Raw genomic sequence first — 22,428 nt, 5'->3', positions numbered from 1 at the left:
AGTCACCAGCTTGACCCCAACTCTTGCGTTTTAGCTTCCATCAAGGCTCCCCACTTTATCCTATGTTGGCTTTACATCGCCCTCTTCCTCATGATCTCAAGGTTATGACTAGGAGCCTATGAAGGGTCGAGCGGTTCTCACTCGGGATGACCTTGCAATTCGTGCAAAGACCTCTATCCGACTTCCTGCAGAGTAAATAATCAATTTGAGTCTCGGTCATCGAACTCCGGAAGGTGACCAAGTACTCTCTCTGCTTCGGGAAACTCGAGTTTGCTATCACCAAATCAAATGCTCTAGCAAAGTCCAGTAGAGATGTTCCTTCTCCGTTTCTATCTCCAAAACCAAAGCCATCATGCACATCATCATACCCCCCAGACGTCGCTCCAATGAGGCCTTTGAAATCTTCTCCTATGAAAAGCTTCTCGGTATGCGGGATACCATGCACCATCTCATCCAAATCCTCTCAGAAACACCTCTTGACTTCCTCATCCAAGCCTGCTTGGGTTGCGTACGCACTGATTATGTTCAAAGTAAAACCTTCAACAACTAGCTTAATAGTCATCAGCCTGTCATTTACCCTCCTAACCTCCACAACTAGTTCACGGAGGTCCTTATCAACTAAGACACCTACCTCGTTCCTGCCCCCCACCCTCCTAGAATACCAAAGTTTGAAACTGCCCACATCCCCATTTTATCTTCTACCCACCTAGTCTCATGTACACAAGCTATATTAATCTTCCTTTTCTCGAGAATCTTCGCTAACTCTACAGATTTTCAAGTCAAAGTTCCTATGTTCCAAAACCCCACTCTCGGCCTAGTAGATCCCTTAGCCCTTTTACCCTCCGCACCCCACCCCCCACGCAGACACCCCGAGGACAAGACCTTAACCTACCATCGTTCACCAAAGCCACTATATATGTTAGTTAGTTTATTAATATGCATAATATGATTCGATGGAACTTGATGGTTGTCCCTCTCCCTTGCGTCCCCCCGGGAAGCTGAAGTCCAATTTGCTACAATTTCCTATGTATAAGCACATGTATATGCATATGTAGCTTCTTTTTACATCTTCAAAATGCTTTTAAATTATTATCTGTTAGTAAAACTATCTTCATAAACAAAAAAAATAGAAGGTTATAACAATGATGCAAGAATATTCCAAGCCGATAATATTTTTGTGTGTCCTTAAGGAATTTAATTCTCTTACTGTTGCGCAAAGTATTTGAATTAATTCCTCCTAGGATAGTAAGCAAAATTATTCTGTAATAGCAGCAACGCAAATTAAAGAAATTTGACGAACTCAAATGGCGGAGTAAATCACACTAAACACTTATGTTTTACTTTTGAAAGCTATGCAGAAAGTAGTGAACATAGGGGAGAGTTTGCAGCTTTCGGGTAGTGCAAAAATATGGTGAAATTAAAAAATAGCCAGATTTACAAGTGGTAATTGAAAAATAGCCACAGTATCAAAAGTAATCGAAATTTAACCACTTTTCATGTAAAGATAAATCTGAACGAAAACACTGTTCAAAATCCGAAAAATATTCCAACATAATATAGTGGAGTTCTAGTATAATATACTGGATTTCCAGCGTAATATACTGGAGTTCCAATATAATTTACTGGAATTCCAGCATAGTATATTGGAGTTCCAGCATAATACACTAGTTCAGCATAATATGTTGGAAGTTTATACACATGTGCTTCAATCTCTAGTATATTATGTTGTAACTTGTGTGGTGGAGTTCTAGCATAATATGCTAGAAATTCATACATAGATGCACCAATCTTCAATATATTATGTTGGAACTTTCCGTGTTGCAGCAAAATAGCGGCTATTTTTCAATAACTTTGCAAACATATTTTTCAATTACCAGCTCGAAAACTGGCTAGCCCGTGCTATTTACACGCAAAAATGAGGCCAAGCCTATGTATTTATAGCCAAAAGTTTGTGAACAAAAAGTTGTTGATACCTGTTCAAAAACCAACTTGAACAGATAACGGAAACGGAAAAAAGAGAAAAGGATGAAGTAATTTTGGTGAGAAAATCCAAATTCAAATCCTGATTCAAATCTAAAGCCGAGCACACGATGACGCGAGGCTTGCTTTCTTCTCGATTCTTTTAGCTAGAATAAGTGTTTCTATATACCAGCATAATACTCTTTTTCCCTTTTCTGAGGGACAAAGTTTCTAGCAAAAAGCAACCTTTTTAAAACTTTTCATTTACCTTCATTCCCATTCACACCTCAACTAAAAACCAGCATTCTCTTTAAATCTCCTTTATTTAATCTTCCTGTGCAGATTAAAAAGCATATTTTTAGATCTCTTTTCTGTATTTGTTAGATCTCATCACTGTTTTCTCCACTAGTAAAAGTTTCTCTCATACTGATCTTAACTAGGAAGAAAATCTTGAGCTGGGTTATCGAGTGGAGAAAACAGTGTTGTCTCTTGAGTTTTATTGGTTTTTAGTTGACCAGTGCTATCTCAAAGATGAATGCTTATTGCTCTTCCGTGTAACGTGCGGCTTTTATACCCTCAAGAGAGTCGTATAAGCTGAAGATCTATATTTTTACAGTAAAGTTTAATTTTTCCAGAAATAAATGCACTTGCACGACAAAAATCAGCAGATGTAACAGAGGGATTGCATAAGCAATTAATCCATTCTTTCCAACACGCCAGAATCACTATCAACAATTCGTTTGCAGCCTAGGCTTTAAAAAAGAAGTCCTTAAAATTCGTATAGCTTACGCACATCGTGATGAACACAGGAGGCTCTAATCTACTATCTATTAATCTATTAATAGAACTAGAGCCCATTTTCAGCTTCCCTGGGAGGCTAGAGATAGAATGATTTCCGTCGCCATAAAAAAGTGGGTTTGCCTTCCCCTGGGACTACTCTAAAGGGAAACTAAATGTCTTATAGTTAAGAGAGCCCCCTATGATCGATTTACAAGGATTGAAGACCAAGCTCAACTTCCATGAAGCCATTACAAAGAGTTGTGATCAACACGGATTTACAGCACCTGCAAGAAAATCCAATGCAACCCAAACAATATATTTAGCATATCAAAAATAACTATTACATTGAGAATAGAAGTCTCTGACAGGGAAGCTCACATCTCTTTTGAGTTCCTCAGATGTTTCTGCACTTCCAGAAAACTGAACTCAGCAGAGATATATACTTAAGGGAGACTCTGCAAAGGTTTTATAGCAGCAACTTTGCTGTTACTGGACTGCATATATTTCTCATGCGTGACTTTCAAAAGTGCTGTGCTTGCAGCTTTGTGAAACCTCAAGATCATTTCCGCGCAATGTCTGCGAACATCCAAAGAGATTATATATCAGTAGATTGCAAAGAGCAAAGAGCGACAAATACTATGCAGAAATATGCCTGAGTTGGGATTCTTGATAACGTGCATGCATCCCCAGCAGTGGTGTCCAGGCTGGCGTCATTTGCATCGTACATCTTGCCACATAAATAGCTGATGCACAAAGCATGGATGGCTTGTAGTTCAAAGCTTCATATTCAACCAAGCACAACTCGATGAGGTAAAATGCCAGATGTTCAATCTAGCATAAGATTTTTCAGAAATTCAGAAACACGTTAGTTGCGTGAGTGAGAAATTTTATAGCTCATACGAATTACATTCAGCACATCTGCAGAAGTATTAACTGGGTTCAAAAAATTGCCAGGTGGGGCAACAAACAAAAATCCATACAATTTTCAAGTATTGTTCCGACACTGAACTGATCATACGAAGTTGAGATAAGGGGACTTTGTCATTACTTATGGTAGCATGGTGCACAAAGCATCCCCGTTCATGCAGCGTCAGGGGAAGGGCCACACCCCAAGGGTGTGATGTAGACAGCCTACCCTAATGCAAGCATTAGTGGATGCTTCCACGGCTCGAACACGTGACCTATAGGTCACACTGAGACAACTTTACCGTTGCTCCAAGACTCCCCTTTCTTTGTTATTACCTATATCATACTTGTTTAATACTAGTCCAAAAACAAAATTTCCCTACCCTTGTGTCTGCTTGAGCAGCCTTAAGAAGCCTTAGCATGAAGACATAAGGAGTTGCTGCATTAAGGCGAAACTTCAATTTCCTTAAGATATCTTTCTCCTGGAAAAAGAGGATGTGCAAGACTGTCAAACACCAGATTAAGAGGCCATGTTACAATGACCCCCCCCCCCCCCAAAAAAAAAAAAGGAATGAGATATTTTTAACAAAGTTATCCTGGTTCCATAAAAAGAAAAAGAAAAACTTTGATTATCTTATGCCTCGGTAAACAGACCGTTTTACGAAATTAAAGATGATTCATGCTCACCATTTCCAGCATCTGATCTCTTGTGTATGACTCTGCAGAGATGCTTAGTAAGTCCATGACCTGTAGCAATTGGATTTTCAAGGTGAACGAACAGTTACATGTTTCAGTTAGAACTTTACCCAAGTCACATAATGATCACAATTAACTCCTAGCTATACCTAAACATAAATCCTATAAGGAAGTAAAATGTATAAACATTTACCCTCGGATGGAAAAGGTCCTCATATTTTGATGCCAACAACAGTGAAGTAAGGCCAACTAACTGCAAATCATTCTTCTTGACCCTTGCTAATGTTAAGTAGTAGTCCAGGAGTGTAACCATGAGAAATAGAGTTTCTTGCATCAAATCAAATTTCAAATGGACCTAGATAAAGAAAGTAAAGCCCTGAAAGTGGGACCAGAAAGTATGTGCAAGCAAAACAAAAATGAATAAATGCAGAATAACTAAGACATACTTCAATAAGCCAGTTGATCAATATGCCACGCATTTGGGGTGTTATTTCCTTCTGAGTCTCCATGTAGTTTTTGATAGGCTGATTCTGTGCCTGCAGTTAGAATCAGCTTAAGAAATTGGAGGTCGAGATATAAAAGCATGTCTTTCCTGGACAGAGGAGAGGGTAACTTGTGGTGTTCAAATGCGACGGATAAAAGTATAATATTAACTCACCTCTATAACCCAATAATACTGATAGATGTCATCAACATATTCTGTAACTTCAAGATGATTGCAACTATCATAAATGTTTGACAAATTGTCCAGCTCTACAGTTCCACATAGCTCCTTCATAAGCTGCATATTCATGTCAGCTGTCTAAAGATCTATGGAGGGGGGGGGGGGAAGAAAAGAATGATCTGAAAGAACAGATTTTACACTAACCTTTGATCTTGCCATCAGTAAACACGTAAAAGACTTCCTACGGTCAGATTTCTTCCTGGCAATTGACAATTCCGGTGTAGCTAAGCTGCCACTACTACTAGAAGGAACTTCCTTTTGATGAGGTTGCTCAGCTGAAATCTCTGATGTTGCAGATTTTGATAGGGAAGATGTCCTAACATCCACCAGCCTTTTACATGGACTGGCAAATCGAGAGGTGCATTTGTGCACACCTGACATGGAGTTCGACTTTGAACTCTTTTGTGAATTGAGACCACTAGCAGTAATTTTCAGAACTGTCTGGAACATCCAAGTCAAAACAAAGAAATGAGTTTATTCTGTAGATACAGAGACATCAGATATTAATAGGACTTTGAGAGTGGAAAACTCCAATAGTTATTTTAAAATCATTGCCTCCATTTGTTTTACTAAGAAATTTAGAGCGATACTATGATTTTGAACTGACTAAAAAAACAATTATAGAAAGAGAAAATCGCTAGGTTAAAAGAAACAACAATAAGCTGGTCGCTGATGTAAAATTTCATTCTACCCGAGCAAATTCCCCTCCTGGTGAAGTAAGATTTTAAGGGAATATCTAAGTTTTTTTATAATGATTAATCTATTGAGATAAGAAAAGGGGACCAACTAAAGTCCGGATAATGTGATGTAAAAGTAAATTGCTTCGTTCCAACAGGAGAAATTTACAATCTAATATTTTCTTCCGGCACTACTAGTATAATGGACAAGCCAGATTGACTTCTTATCTATGTGCCCCTTCAATGAGGTCATATACAACAGAACAAAGGGAGTATTAATTTCTTGTCTCTTGAGTAATTTGGAAGATTTTAAATAGTATAATTTCTCCAAAAAGATTAATGGAGTCACAGTCCTCAAGTTAGAGCTGGCAAGTAGCTACAAAAATGTGAGAGAGAAGGAACATATTTTAGTTGGATTGCTAAATTTGGCATTCCAGACGCTATTCAACAATGATGAACACAACTCACTATTCATGATACTATTCCCTGCTAGAGATAGGGGAAGGAGAAGAGAGTGAAACATGACAAATGCTCCATTTACCCTGACTGATTTTCTTCTCAATGCTCCAACTTCCACCTTAGCTTGACCCCGGGGAGCCCTGAAGAAAGATAAGCCACAAATTAATTAAGAACATCGAGTTATGTATATGCCAACTCAAGCAGAAAATGTCAAGTTCATAGCTCAACCTACAATGACTTGAGAAAACTTGCCCTGTTAGACCTATACCTCTTACTCAAAGGGATTAATCAATATAATTTACAATTTATAACATTTATATAAGAGCCCAACCAGCGAACTACTATAATTTTTAAGGAGCAAGACAGATTTTTTAATGCTAGCATGTTAATATCAAAAATGTTGCTGCGGAGAAATTAACAACTAGAGCACAGTATTATAGTCACCAGATTCAAGGCAAGCAGCTAGTTTACTTCGAATATTCAATTTTAGCTTAAGTGCAACAATATTACTTGTATTTCAAGCTCGATATGTTTAACCATTACATTTTAGCAAATAATCAGTTTAGTTCTTTTGCTAAAGGATTCTGTAAAAGCAAATAGTTTTACTTGCTACACTTTGGAGCCTTCCTACACTACTGATGGGCTGGTGACTAGATAGTATATGTGTATTCAAGAGATTGCACCCCTTGAATTGCTATTTTTGAGTGGTTTGGTGGTATAGTTCATGAAAATTCAATGCTTTTTTGTGACATGTCATGTAGGTGGACCAATGATTAAAAAAAAGCCAAATTAAAAATATGAAGTGCCCGAAGTTAGACGTGTTTGTGCCAATCTTGAAGTAACCGCGTCATAGGAAAAGTGCAGAGAGAAAATTGAAGAAGCTGACACAGTCAAACCTAACATGCTCATGCCATACAGACAGAATGTTTTGAGCTTACATGGTCACGCGCTGACAGGACCATATAGATCACTGAATTTTTTTGAAAGGGTTGTACTGTCATTTAGACATAGTTAAAGGAGGCTACTACAAAAAGAAATTTCTTTAGGGAAAGGGAGTTCAGCTCTAAGGAAGAACTTACGGGTCATTTTGTTGATGGTATTAGAATAACTAGTGCCAATATATAATACTGCACAAAAAACTACAATATTTAGTTGGCCAATAAGAAAAAATAATCACTACATAACTAATGCAACATTTGGTTGGTGTTGTTAAATAATATCTGCATTGAGTTACGTGGAAATCTATATATTATTTTATGCAGGATAGAATGTTAAATAAGAATACGTCTATTAGCAATGCAAGGACTAAACTACTTAAAAGACATTTTTAAAAAAAAAAAAAAAAAAACTTTTAAGTAATTCATGTATAACAATCTGACAATCTCCCCATTATCCATCACCACATAAGAATTTCTTCATTATTAATCAATGCATAAACAATCCTACACTATAATCCCCGCAACTAGTATGAGGACCAAACACCCCTTAGGGTTCAAGGCAAGGAAAGTGGTGACTTGAACTCAAGAAATCAAAACTTTGAAGGAGGAAGAACTTGAACTTGTACAATTTATTGTCAGATTCTCCTCCATGGAGTAGATATCTTTGTTGGTATTTTTGATTTGCTACGGGCTGTCTTAACTCCTCCATGGAGTGGATATCTTTGTTGGTATTTTTGATGAAATTTGGCGTATTAATTTTTTGATTGGTAGGTTGAGAACATGTTCAAATTAGTAATTTAATTGTTCAAATATTATATGCATCATCAACGCATGTATTGGCTTCATGATTTCCGAGAGACATACTATTTGGTGCTTCAGTTCCCCTTCCCCATCTTCTCTCTTTGAAGCACATATACCTCACATGGTGCCTGCTATAGGCAGAATTTCCCATTCTTTCCACCAGGAAATGATTCACTTACAGAAACACGCAGCTGCAGAATAGCTTAGGCCAACAATTTAAGTTGACGCAGGAGAAGATTATTTTTTTCTCTGAAAATTGAGCATCTCTGTCATATATGGATCTTGGTGGACTAACATCGCATTCAAGAATCAAGTCTAAACTACTAATGGTCGAAAGAGAACTCTAAGTAAAAGAACTTACATTCTAGCCGAGGCATCACCAACTCGATTTCTCCGGATGTTGCTGTGGTTGCTTAACTGTGGTAAAACATCTCCTGCGGCCTTAGGCTTTGCCAAAACTGAAAAATAGATGAAAAGCCTAGTATTCATCAATGAAGTTATGGTAATGGTACTGAACATCACATTACCCAAAGTAGAGCATCTAACCTGAAACACCACTTATTCCTTTGCCTTTCTCCAACTTTTTGGAATTTTCCTAAAAAATATACAGTTTTTACATTGAAAAGACATTTTTCTAATGCCAAAGGTTGCAGCCTTGCAGCACATGATGACAAATTGAGACAAAAGCATAAATATTTTAGTGACAACCTTCTCTTTATTGTTCGTGTCCTCGACGTTCACCTGCTGTAGTATTGGTAAAGACCTCCTTCATGAAAATAAAATAAATGCATCAAGTAAAAGGCAAGTCATAAGCTTATAAAACGTTAATGAAAGATATATGGGACATGTTAGAAACCTTGATGGCGGTAGAGCATTCCTTCCAGTTCTCCTCAATAAACCAAACAAAAAAGAGTTAAAACTTCAAGACAACTAAAGAGTAAAGAGTGTTAATATTACTTTCATCATAGAAGTCAGAGCATATATAGTTATGTTTAAGATACCAAAATACCTGATTCCAGTGGTAACTGGTTTACGGACTTGAATTCTGGTCTTTGGGCCATCAAAGGAGGCTTTCATATCTTTGTGTGGTGCTACCCATACACAAAGGAAACACATTGTTTTGTAAGTTGTAACTGACAATTTTTTCCTATATCCTATTAGTGGAAAAATTCTCACCCTGTGTCAAGATTTGCTTGTCATCAGTAGCTTTATTCAAGTTCGCCCTCACCTTTCCCTATTTTGTGCGGAAAAGCAACAATCTTTTCAGCACCTAATGATATCTAAGAAAGATCACAAGAACCTGAGCAGAAAAAATTTAACTTAAAATACCTAGCATCTTTTTAAAGATCTACCATCACGAGTAGGTTAAAACGAGAGAGAGGGTTGCCTGATACTCACAAACAGACAAGTTCAGACACCCTTTTTACGTTTACTTAGAATTCTTATTCTTCTCCAGTGAAAGACTATACCAGTTTACATTGAGAAGACATTTTTCTTATGCCAATGATTGCAGACCCCCAGCAGATTGAGACAAAAGTATAGATATATTGAGACAAATTGAGACAAAAGTATAGATATATAATGATAACCTTCTCTTTATTGTTTGTACCCTCGATGTTCACCTGCTGTAGTATAGGTAAAGACCTCCTTCATGAAAATAACATAAATGTGTCAAGTAAAAGACAAGTCATGAGCTTAGAAAACATTAATGAAGGAGATATGGGACACGTTAGAAACCTTGATGGCGGTAGATCATTCCTTCCAGTTGGCCTCAATAAACCAAACAGAAAAGGGTTAAAATTTTGAGACAACTACAGTGATTTAATATTAGTTTCATCATAGAAGACATAGCATATATAAGTATATTTAAGATACCAAAATACCTGATTCCAGTGGTAACTGATTTACGGCCTTGAATTCTGGTCTTTGGGCCATCAAAGGAGGCTTTCATATCTTTGAATGGTGCTATACATGCATAAAGGAAATATATTATTTTGTAACTAACAATTCTTTTTCTTTATACTATTAGTTCAAAATTTCTCACCCCGTGTCAAGATTTGCTTGTCACCAGTAGCTCCGTTCAAGTTTGTCCTCACATTTCCCTAGTTTGTACGAAAAAGCAACAGTTTTTTCAGCACCTACTGCTATCTAAGAAAGATCAAAAGAACCTGAGCAGAAAAAAGTTGCTAATACTTAAAATACCTAAGCATCTTTTTACAGATCTACCATCATAAGCAGGTTAAAAAGAGAAAGATGGTCGTGTGATACTCACAAACACAGATAAGTTCAAACTTCATTCTTACGTCTACTTAGACTTCTTGCTCTTTTCCAGTGAAAGACTTACACCTTTTTTCTGCTTCTAAGCCCTTAAGGGAGGATGTCTTAACAAAATAAAATGGTTTAATTTTTTAAATGGTCTTTCATGTCACCAGGACCAGCTTATGTCCTCTACAATGTTAATGATTACAAGTCAAGCTGTAAATAATAAAATTAGCTACATATGCAAAAATATTACACATGAAGTTACTAATATCAAGGGGAATAATCTCGAGAGGTATGTGTTGGTGGGGTTAAACCTAACTACTTGAGCTAGGTCTCATTGGCAAGACTACTCCAATTTTGTTTTCAAAATATTTATTATTCTTTTCTAGGTAAAAAAACAAAGAAGGTTTTTGTTCGCAGAAATGGGTGCACATAAAGAGCTTCTAACAGCAAGGTTTTGTTCATGTCTTGCTAGCCATAGCTATTATACAAAGCAAAGAAAAGACAAGGGGATGCGGACCAGGAATCTTGTCCAGAAATGCCAAACATTTGGAGCCCTTGACTCAAAGGACCAGACAACTAAATCAGCGTCCTTCAGAAACAACTCTTATGCACCCAATCCCAAGCACATTGAGGCTGGCTACATGAATCTCACTATCCATGTTGCTTCATTTAAACGGGCCTTGGTCCAGTAATCCAATATTATTATGAATATTAGTTTCTCTAACACTAGAAGTGCTCTAATTCTTCTACTGGCATATAAATTTCTAACAAGACTAAAAGGATCCAGCAAACATTGGACCTAAAGTAAATGTACTAGCATGTCTAAAACTTAATCATAGCTGATTGGTTTGCCTATATAGATCTTTTTCTTCTATTCTGTCCTATTCCTCGCTAGGTCTACATGGATTCCAAGAGATTGTAGGCCTTTTGAGACAACTTTCTTCCATGTGATTTAGGTCTACCTTGTACACATATGGACCGGGGCATCTAGAGGTCGATATAGGACAAGAAATCCATCTCAATGGACATTTCTCATTTTATCCTTTGTATGCTACTTGCTCCTTCCGGAGAATGTGGTCATTTTTTATCTTGTCTAATCTTGTATGACACAAGTCTATCTTAGCATCCATATTTCTGTGACACACATATATTGTGGATATGCTAGACTTTAGAGGCCCAACATTTACTCTTATATAACATTGTTGGTCTTACAACTCTTCTACTGAACTTGCCTTTCACTCTACTAGGTATATTTCTATCGCATAACACTATGGTAGCACTTCTCTATTTCAACCAACAACAACAACAACAACAACCCAGTAAAATCCCGCGAGTGGGGTCTGGGGAGGGTAGTGTGTACGCAGACCTTACCCCTACCCCGAAGGGGTAGAGAGGCTGTTTCCGAAAGACCCTCGACTCAAGATAATAAAAAGAAGACAAAAGGAGAGGATATTAGATTCATCACGGAGATCATAGGGAAAATAGGAACATAAAATGCAGAAGAAAAATGCAAAGCAAAAACGGTGGTTAGTAAATGGATCCAACGTCGAAAAAGAAAATAGTAAGACACGACATTGCCCCTAGCTCTCTTAGACAAAACCCTACCGGACTAGGCTCACAAAGGTACAAAGTAACACAAAATTCAACTACCTCCTAACCTACAACCGTATACTCGACCTCCACAACGTCCTATCAAGTGTCATGTCCTCGGAAATCTGAAGTCTCGCCATATCCTGCCTGATTACCTCTCCCCAATACTTCTTAGACCTCCCCTACCTTTTCTCGTGCCTTCCACAACCAGTCGCTCACACCTTCTTACTGGAGCATCTGGGCTTCTCCTTTGTACATGCCCGAACCATCTGAGCCTCGCTTCCCGCATCTTGTCCTCAATGGGAGCCACGTGCACCTTCTCCCGAATATCATCATTCCTAATCTTATCTATCCTAGTGTATCCGCACATCCACCTCAACATCCTCATCTCTGCTATTTTCATCTTTTGGATATGTGAGTTCTTAACAGGCCAACACTCAGCCCCATACATCATGACCGGTCTAACCACCGCTTTGTAGAACTTACCTTTGAGTATCGTTGGCACTCTCTTGTCACACAAGACTCCAGATGCTAACCTCCACTTCATTCATCCTACCCCAATACGGTGTGTGACATCCTCGTCGATCTCCCATCCCCCGTGGATAACCGATCCAAGGTACATGAAGCTGCCTCTACTTGGGATAACCTGTGACTCAAGCCTCGCATCGACGTCCACTTCTCTATTTCAACCATCCTATTTTAATTCTATGTGTAGCATATTCAGCTATCATACGTTTCTCTTGAAACATCGAGCCTAGATATCTTCAGTGTTCGAATTTAGGCATCGCAATCCGTCTACTCTCACCTCAACTTCACTCTAACTTGCAAGCATATATTCAATCTTACTTTTACTACAGACAAACTTCTCTATAACAGCATCCCTATATAACAATACCTCACTATAAAAGCCAAAATTTTCCGGAACCAATCTTTAAGTTATGTTATAATATATGTTCTCTATAACAACACGTCACTATAACATCCAAAAATATTTGGAACAAACGAGGTTGTTATAGAGAGGTTTGACTGTAGTTCTAAAATCCTTATTCTCTAGAGTGTTTCTCCACCGTTCAAACTTTTGGTTTACACCCTCGCCAATTTCATTAATTAACACGATATCATCTGCATATGGCATATACTGTGGGACATCTTCCCGTATAATGTTAATAAGCTCATCCATAACTAGGGTGAAATACGTACCGGCTCAATGTCAATCCCTGCAATAAAGCCATGGTATGAGAAACTCCTTTGTATCTTCTATTATTGTTCAAATAACATTATAAATATAGATTAAGAATTCAGTCATAAACTACTTTTCCCTTCAAGAATAAATGCTTAAAACCTGGGGTAAAAAGAAGACATGAGATGGCTAAACAAGAAAATAAAAGAGCCATATAGAATAGTATTGAAGTATATAGTTGTTTGCATACCATGATAAATCTTCTTGCTGAATTGCTTGCATTTTTTGGGCATTTACCATCTGACACCCTAAAAAGCAAGTGAAAAAAGTAAGCATGTATTACACGATTGTGTTAAGAAAACCGAAGCATCTAGAGAAAAAAAAATATTTAAAAGAGGACAAGATAGCCATTATGAAGCACCTAAAGATATGAAACTAAAGAACCAAAATACCGGTAGGAGTCAGATCATGCCAAACTAAGCTCAATCAAATGGAGGCGATTAATGATTTTAGAAACCATAGGAAGTTCAAACTATAATCTTTTCAATATTTTTCTTATGACAGTGGTATTCGGGCTAGCTTGTGCGCACCTCGACTGTTTTACCAGCTTGGGAAAAGATGGATTGTTTTCAGTAAAATCATATTATCATAAACTTTTAGGGAGGGAGAGCCTAGGATGTTGTCATTGGCACTCATGTGGATCCTATGGAAAGAAATAAACAGGAGAGCTTTTGATGGAATAGAGAATGACCATGCACGCTTGAGGAATAGCCTCTCATTTCTAGTTTCTTTTTTGTGTACCCATGAGTTTCCAACGTGTATAAGGGATTGGGTGTTGTTCGTAGAGAATAATATCATAATGTATATTGTATATTCTATATTTTTTTGTATACTACTTGTATATTGGATATTTCCCCATTATTTATAAAATCATTTGCTTTATCAAAAAAAAACATAGACATGTCAGGTGAAGCATTGTATATTCTTTTTCTTGATATTCCAGAACAATGTCTACAATTTAGCTCACCAAAGTTACTCCATTTACACCTCTTACTGGGTTAACTGCAGTTCCATGCATGCTTACAATGGCCTCCCAGAGAAGCATTGATAATTGCTATTTCATGATCTAGATTTAATGTGAGAATGGAAGAAGTGAATCAGGAGAGCCATTCTCAGTTTTTTGCAGAAAAGCGTATATATCTATAAGAATTATAATTTGCCCTATATCAATTTTCCCGTAAGAGTATAACTAAGGACTAGAACACAAAACACTAGAAAACCACTTTCAGGAGAGAATTGACAGGATGTTAATCAATCACTTACAGCAGTTTGGAGCTATTATATGATTTGGTTCTCAAAGAGTTGCCCCTGATATTGCTGATATCCGTCAATACTTTTCTTTTGACATTTACCTTAACTGCAAATACAAGTGTACATACTAATACCGGTTCTGAAAACATGAAATGTAGCAACTTTACCAAACAAATTTCACAAAACTTACCACAAGTACTGCATTTTGCTTTTATCCTCTCTATGTGCTTGATACCCCTCTGTTGAAAAAATGGAGATGGATGGACCAAGAGAAAGTATGACATCAAGAATTTGGGGTATGACGAATTAATTTATTTTACCATCGCATGAAAGCTGTTAACAAGTTTAGGAAATAACGCTCACAGGATACAACAAAACTTCATGAATTCTGCACTGTCAGACACATCGGAACCAAAGTTCAGAGAGGTGAACCCCTACCCATTGTTAGAAAAGACTAAATAGTAAAGTGGCTTGTTTTAATGCCAGACACTTAGCCTTACTTCGAACCAATGCTTAACAGTACTATCAAAGGGGAAAAGCGAAAAAAGAAGTGCACAAGTCTGTTGGGGCTTTAAGCTCAATGTGCTGATAAAGTGAGAACGGCACAAATGAAAATAAAAGATATACATGTAATTCAAGAATGACAAATATAAATCACGAACAACAACTACGAAAAATGGTATTAGAAAAATCATCATTAGGAGAAATACATATTGTTCAGTTCTGTCAATTTCAAGATAACGTGCATGGTGACAAGATGCACGTCTCAATGTCTTGGTGCCGGAACTAAAGGACTGCCTAAGCGAGGCAAAGAACTCAGCCTGTTTTGCATCTAGTTTCAGGCTTAAGTGTGACCCAAGTGAGCCTTTGATAACACAGACATCTAGGCTACAGGTATGTTTTCTAAAGACCACAAACTTTCACCATATGCCATCACAGTAGTTTTTTTTTTTACTCCCTCCGTTTCAATTTATGTGAATCTATTTCCTTTTTGGTCCGTGCCAAAAAGAATGACCCCTTTCCTTATTTGGAAATAATTTACCTTTATGCAATGATTTATAGCCACACAAAATATATGTGCCTTATTTTACACCACAAGTTTAATGTCTTCTCTCTTTTCTTAAACTCCGTGCCCAGTCAAATGGATTCACATAAATTGAAACGGAGGGAGTATTAATTATGTTACCACAGTAGTTCTTTTACCGAAGGTCGCCATGGTTGTCATTCAACAAAGGTCACTAAGATAGTTATTTTGGTTTTTCACAACAAAAATCACCTAGATGACGACATTTTTAATAAAACAATGTCATATTCGTTCTCAGAATTAACATCTTCTAGGATGTGTTAGTACACTACCATATACAACATAGTGACCTTGGAGAAAATTAGGCAAATTTGTTTAATGCGCAGATAAGAGACAAGTGAATTACTAGCAAAATATAACCGTGACTGCCCGGAATAGGCAACTTATTTTCAAAAAAGAAAGAAAGGAAATATGGCAAACCTCCGAGCTCTTCCAACTGGTCTGCACATCACTCATGTTAGGCGCACCAGACTTTCCCCTAAAAACAAAAAAAGAAAGTCTTAAGTTTTTGTCCGCTTTCAACTACCACTCTTAATATATTTTAACACAAGCCAGTGAATTGAAGACTCTCCACTCCTCACATTTTTTCCCCGAAAATCTTTTGGTTTAAACACCCAAGAAATACAAGATAGTAGGCTTACTTGCAGCGCCTGCTGAGAGAATCACGGCTTTGGATTTTTATCTTATCTACCTCTTCGTAAACCTTGAGTTCTGTAACTCCATCTGTAGATGAAACAGTTTCAATTTTTGGAGTATAGTAAGCGGGACTCTAGCCCCTTTTTGGAAAGCAAAAAAAAAAAGGAGGTAAAGGATAATAATAGCAGTAAAAGTCAGAGTGAGAACGAGCTAAGAGTTGATGAAGTAGAATGAAGCACCTTTTATGGTGGATATATGTTTCTGCGAGTTCAATTTACCCTAAACACATCAAAATTACAAAAAATCAGTAGTAAGTAAACCAAAACTCTACAGACATGACGAGATTAGGAAAAATGTACCATTAAAACCACGGTTGTAAGAATGTGAAGCGTCTCTTTGTTTGAAGATTATTATGAGTTCAAACGGATCTATGGCTCAGATTCAATTGAACAAAGTGCTTTGTGCTTACAGGAATTGGAAATGGGGAGCGGGTTTTCCATGGTTTTTGAATTGCTAATGTGGCTTTTTACAATAATGTCCTCTACCTGTTGCCCGCCCAAACACTATTGAAATCCTCTCTCTACTTTCAGGTAGCTCTGCAGGCCCACAAAGGTGTCAGCCTGCTGCAATCGGGAGAAATTCAAAAATAGTTATATTTACAAGTCGTCATTCAAAAATAGTCACAATTTTAAAAGTAATTGAAATTTAGCCACTTTTTATGTAAAGATAAATCCGAACGAAAATACTGTTCAAAATCCAGAAAAAATACTCCAACATAATATACTGGAGTTCCAGTATAATATACCGATCCAGTATATTATACTGGAGCCAGCAGAGTATATCGGTCCAGCATAATATGCTGGAAGTTCATACACAACTGCACCAAACTTCAGTATATTATGTTGGACCAGTCTCTGTTGCAACAAAATAGTGGTTATTTTTCAATGACTTGGCAAACGCTGGCTATTTTTGAATGATCAGTCCGAAAACTGGCTAGACCATGCTATTTTAACACTACAATCTTCATAAAAAATAGCACGGGCTAGCCAGTTTTTGGACTGGTCAATCAAAAATAGCTAGTATTTGCAAAGTCATTAAAAAATAGCCACTATTTTACTACAACAGAGACCGATCTAGCATAATTGTATGCGGCAAAATCAGAGGATCCAATTTCGTGCTACTAATTCGTTTCAGAAGAATACCTCGAGCCTCGAGGATGTGAAGTTGTGACCGAGTTCCCTCCCTCGAAGCTCGTCGAGGCCCGGCCTAAAGGGAATGTCGATCGAGGATTAGAGTAAAGATGGGAAATTCCCAAGGCACGCGGCTAAGTCTGACAAAGCTGGTCTGCCCGAAACTTGTATCAAGGTGTCACGTTTAGTCGTCTCATCTCCATGTCTTTACAATTAATGCATTTTGTACTATGATGGGATTCCCCTCATAGGGGATCCTTACCATTTTGTAGGGGGTTGTTGTTGCTCCAACCATTCTACACCACATAAATAACAGCTCTCTCTCTCTCTCTTTTCTCTCCAACATATTCTCTCGGTATTATTGCTCGTATTTATTGCCTTCATATTTGTTCTTTATTTATTTCTTGTTATTGGCCATAAAGAGCCTCTCTTGATTATATCCCAATTGTTAGCCCCTTCCCAATTATCCCCGATAGCTCGAGCTCGAGCCCGAGCCCAGGCATCGCCCTCGAGGCTCCTCATCGGTTAGCCTGAGGCCCGAATAGCTAACCCCTCGGTTCGATTATAACTCTATTTTAGCTCGTATTTCATCTTTCATCTTCACATATCTAGCATCAACTGTATAAATAACTAGCATAAAAATAGATCACGTATTTTTAAAGCCTCATTTACAAATTTAATTGTTATTACCATTTTTACGGTAAACAGTTTGGCGCCCACTGTGGGGCTAAAAATAATAGTGATTATTTTCTTGCTGGTTTCGTGACACAATGCAAGTTATCTTTCACACTTTTCTTGTCCAAGATCTTCGATTTCAGATCAAAATGTCTGGCTCAGTGAATAGAGTTGAGAAAGACAACCTTGAAAACCACACAGAAAATGGTGTGGTTGTTCCAATTATTGGCGCGCCACCACATAACCCCGACAATGTGCCTGGACTGATTCTAGCGGATGCGGGTTCGCAAAACGCACAGCAGGTCAACGAAACCTCACACACCGACATGAGCGTACAACATGGAGACCAACAGGAAGCCCAAAAAACCCCAACTCGGGAAGAACGGGAAGTTAGCCTTCATGTTATGTTTGAAATGTTACAAGCACAACAGTTGGCTATCGCTCAGTTGCAAAGCCGCCCGAAGACTCCCAACACAGTAGCACCGGGGACTGCTCCCCCAGCCGAACAGATACCTAAGAGATCGAGCAACAACAGATCGATAACCGACCCTGCCATCATGAAAATGCTCGAAGACCTCACCAAAAGGATCAAATCGGGCGAGAAAATAATAGCAGTCAAAGATAAGAAGGTCGAGACCTACAACTCCAGGGTCGACCAGATCCTGGGCGCACCCCCGGTCCTGAAGGGTGTGGATTCGAAGAAGTTCATACAAAGGTTGTTCCCCGAAGAAGCAGCCCCGAAACCCATTCCAAATAAGTTCAGAATGTCGGAACTCCTAAAGTACAACGGGACCTCATACCCCAATGAACACGTTACTGCCTACACTTGTGCGGTAAAGGCCAATGATATAAAGAACGATGAGATTGAGTTCATATTGCTGAAAAAGTTCGGGGAAACACTCTCGAAGGGGGACATGACGTGGTATCACAACTTGGCTCTAAAATCCATAGATTCATCCGCCATGCTAGCAGACTCCATTGTAAAGGCACATGCTTGTGCCATCAAAGTAGCGACGAGGAAGTCCAACGTTTTCAAAATTAAGCAAAGGGAGAACGAGATGCAGCGAAAATTTGCATCTCGCTTCCAAACGGAACGAATGGAACTACCCTCGGTCTCCGACGACTGGGCGGTGCAGGCCTTCACTCAAGGCCTGAATAAACGAAGCTTAGTGGCCTTAAGGCAGCTGAAAGAGAATCTGATCGAGTATCCCGCAGTAACCTGGTCAGACATCCACAACCGGTACCAGTCAAAGATTAGGGTCGAGGATGACCAGCTGGGAGCCCCCTTGGGCTCAGTATATCCGAGCAGACTCCTGGCGAAGGAGTCAAAACTGAACAAAAAGAGGTATCAGTTGTACCCCAAAGATAGGAGAAATGCCCAGAGACGCAATCCGCCTCGCAACGATCGATTGGTGAACTGAGGACAGAACCCTCAGGGACTCATCAACAGAGGCGGATTCGATGGGGACACGGGGCCAACGGGGGAACCTCGCCTATCAGAACACAACTTCAGCATCGATGTGTCGGACATCGTGTTCGCCATCAGCAAAATTAGGGACGCCAAATGGGCCAGGCATATTCAGTCAGATTCTTCCTAGAGGAATCGCAACTTAGTATATGGACTTCATAACACGCACGACCAAGAAGAACGAAACAAATGAGCCACGACGTGTTATCCACGTGATATTGGGGGCATCGACACTACCTAGTAAGTCGTGATGAGAATGACAAAAATATCTATCAGCAGAGAAAAGTGAACTCGGGGATACGTACCCGAAGATGCCCTCACATTCAGCAAGGAGGACTCTGAAACCTCGTTCCAAGCTCATAACGACACACTGGTAACCTCTTTCCTCGTTAATTCATTTCGAATAAAACACGTGCTCGTGAATCCAGGTAGCTCGGCCAACACTATCAGGTCGAGGGCAATAGAGCAGCTCGGACTACTAGACCAAATCGTGCCCGCCACTCGATTCCTTAACGGATTCAACACAACGATCGAAACAACTAAATGAGAGATCACTCTCCCAATCAGCGTGGCTGGCACGACCCAAAACGTCAAATTCTATGTCATCGAATGAGACATGAAATACAATGCCTTATTCAGAAAGACCAAGGATACACCGCATGAGAGCAGCACCATCCACCCTCCACCAAATGATAAAATTTCCGACAGAGGATGGGGAAACCATCTACGGGGAACAACATGCAGGAAGGGAAGTGTTCGCAGTACGTAACATAGCGTCGACGCCAATATCTCCGCTCTCAAAAGAGCCAAAGGATAATCGAACTATGTCTTTGGCTAAGCCCGATTAAACACAGGAGAGGACCGTACTGAGTCCTCGCTATAAACAATAGGGACACATCAGACCTCAGAACATCGCCGACGTATCCCACGATAAGGTAAGGCCACCTCCTTTTTTCATTATTTTACACTAACCTATATGCAGGCGCCCGATCAGGGTGGTCGAAAGTGCTAACCCAACCCGAAGATCTCAAGGCCTTAAAGGCGTCCGTTGCACTCTTTTTCTTCGACCGAGCTTTTATCCCGAAGAGGGTTCCACCGGCAAGGTTTTTAACTAGGCAACGATTCACGCGCTACCTAAGGAGGATCCGATAAGTGTACAAAGTTTTTTTTTTGCAGTCAACCCCAAATACTAAAGAGCACCCCCTTGAGAGGTCATCCACTCGGAAGAACCAGGGAACGATAAACAAGGTTCCACTAAGAAATGATGTACTGGGTCAAACGATCAAATGAACCGTGTCCGCATAAGTCGGGCTCACGGCAACAAAACAACATGTACTTATGCAAAAAAATCAATAAATATCTTTCGCCAAAGCATCTCGTACTCCAAAGGAAATTCAGCATTTTCACAGCAAGGATCCCTCCATCGAGAACGCCCTGAAGCACTCGGAGACTTGCGTCAATAAATCGGCACTTGCATGGCCTCAAGGTCAGAACTCCAAAATCATAAGCCCTCAACGAGGCAGCACGGAAATCACAAAACATCTCCAAAAGGGAAAAATGTCCCGAACACTCGGAGACTGGCATCGCAAACTCAGAAAGCACATGACCTCAAGGTCGGAATCTCCAAAATCATAAGCCCTCTATGAGGCAATTCCGAGCTCACGAGTAACGGCCCCCGAGCCTAAGCAAACTCGATGACTCGGAGACTGTCGCCAATCGCCATTTATTTAAAAACCCGAGGCCATAAGACCCCGAGCGGCAGACTCGGTCTAGTAAGACCTATTCAAGGCAACAATGAAAACTGTAAGACCTCAAGCAAGGCATGAATTATACTTGTACCAAGTATCAACAAAACTGTAAGACTTCAAGCAAGGCATGAATCATACTTGTACCAAGTATCAACAAAATTGTAAGACCTCAAGCAAGGCATGAATCATACTTGTACCAAGTATCGACGAAACTGTAAGACCTCAAAAGGCATGAAAATTTTGTAAGACCTTACTACAAGCATAAACTCAATCTCGAAGTTTAGGCTATATGTCGCATTTGTAAGACTCCCAAAAGGGCATACCCTCAATATAGATGCCTAAACTACTATACTCGGGACCAAAAAATAGCTCCGACCAAACATAGATGACTACGGTCATACGGCTGTACCAGCCGAATTAACGCGACTCGGGGACGCCCGACCGTCGCTACAAATCATAGGCCATTACTTTGAATCTACTTCGAAAAGAACCGGTTAAATAGGCTACCCTCGACAGGAAAAAGAGCTTCGACCATGTCAACTCCAAATCATAAGGCTTCGAGCTACTCACCCTACGAGCTAAACCTTTTGAGGTGCTCGAACATCACCGCAAATGACTTGAAATTGAGGTTCTTCCCAAACCGACGACGGGTCAGGCAAAATCATTTCAAAAAGTCCTTACCGAGAGGAAAACAAATCCTATATATGCCTAAGGGTAAAGCATAAGAGCCATTGTCGCCAGCCTAACGAGCCCTAGGGCCACACACTAAAAGGTCGCAACGACCAAAAGCATAAGAGCCATTGTCGCCGGCTAAAAATTTGAAAACTTGAGGGTCAAAATGAGCTCGAGTTGTAACCTGATTCGGAGATCGGACCCAAAATAGTTAACTATACATGCCTAAGGGCAAAGCATAAGAGCCGTTGTCGCCAGCTTAACGAGCCTTAGGTTCGTGCATATAAAAGGTCCCTTCGATCCAAGGCGTAAGAGCCGTTGTCGCCAGCCCACACAATACAGAACTTGAGGGTTAATTGTGCTCGAGTCAAAACCCGACTCGAAGACTGAACCCAAAATAGTTAAAATACAAATGTCCAAGGGCAAGGAAGGCAAAAGAGCCATTGTCGCCCGCCCATGCAGACACAAAAGCTTTATGGTCGAATGAGCTCGAGTGGAAGCCCGACTCGAAGACTAAACCCAAAACAGTTGAGTAAAAGTGTAAGAGCTTTAATGCTAGCTTATACTAATGGTCGCATCGACCGAGCGCGTAAGAGCCTCCAGGCCTGCCTAATGAGCCCTAGGGCCATATCACGAATCTAAGGATTCTCACCAACTATAAAACTAGTC

At 39.4% G+C, this 22,428-nt stretch overlaps 1 protein-coding gene across 6 annotated transcripts; it reads right to left on the bottom strand.

Annotated features, from left to right (window-relative positions):
• Positions 1-2,620: 2,620 nt before the first annotated feature.
• On the bottom strand, positions 2,621-16,512 carry LOC104215330 (putative cyclin-B3-1). 6 transcript variants are annotated; one of them, XM_009765099.2, is made up of 28 exons: positions 16,366-16,512; positions 16,246-16,285; positions 16,012-16,093; positions 15,791-15,848; positions 14,477-14,525; positions 14,299-14,392; positions 13,226-13,283; positions 12,996-13,052; positions 9,985-10,042; positions 9,824-9,905; positions 9,678-9,710; positions 9,530-9,587; positions 9,117-9,174; positions 8,950-9,031; positions 8,797-8,826; positions 8,649-8,706; positions 8,487-8,535; positions 8,302-8,398; positions 6,284-6,341; positions 5,210-5,506; positions 5,000-5,122; positions 4,788-4,877; positions 4,535-4,696; positions 4,333-4,392; positions 4,029-4,127; positions 3,392-3,570; positions 3,118-3,315; positions 2,621-3,023 (listed from the first exon to the last, which is right to left on the bottom strand). In XM_009765099.2, the coding sequence occupies exons 1-27, from the start codon at positions 16,366-16,368 to the stop codon at positions 3,183-3,185; spliced, it is 2,247 nt and encodes a 748-aa protein (XP_009763401.2). In that variant the 5' UTR covers positions 16,369-16,512; the 3' UTR covers positions 2,621-3,023; positions 3,118-3,182. The 6 variants fall into 6 exon arrangements, with proteins under 6 accessions (XP_009763401.2, XP_009763402.2, XP_009763400.2 ...); XM_009765100.2 differs by having other exon boundaries at positions 8,797-8,829; positions 9,824-9,893; XM_009765098.2 differs by having other exon boundaries at positions 8,797-8,829; positions 16,366-16,511.
• Between the last annotated feature and the right edge of the window lie 5,916 nt (positions 16,513-22,428).

Source organism: Nicotiana sylvestris, chromosome 11 (assembly GCF_000393655.2).
Source record: "Nicotiana sylvestris chromosome 11, ASM39365v2, whole genome shotgun sequence".
Taxonomy (NCBI): Eukaryota; Viridiplantae; Streptophyta; class Magnoliopsida; order Solanales; family Solanaceae; genus Nicotiana; species Nicotiana sylvestris.
The sequence above is the reverse complement of the archived record's forward strand: the minus strand, read 5'-3'. Positions and strand labels throughout refer to the sequence as shown.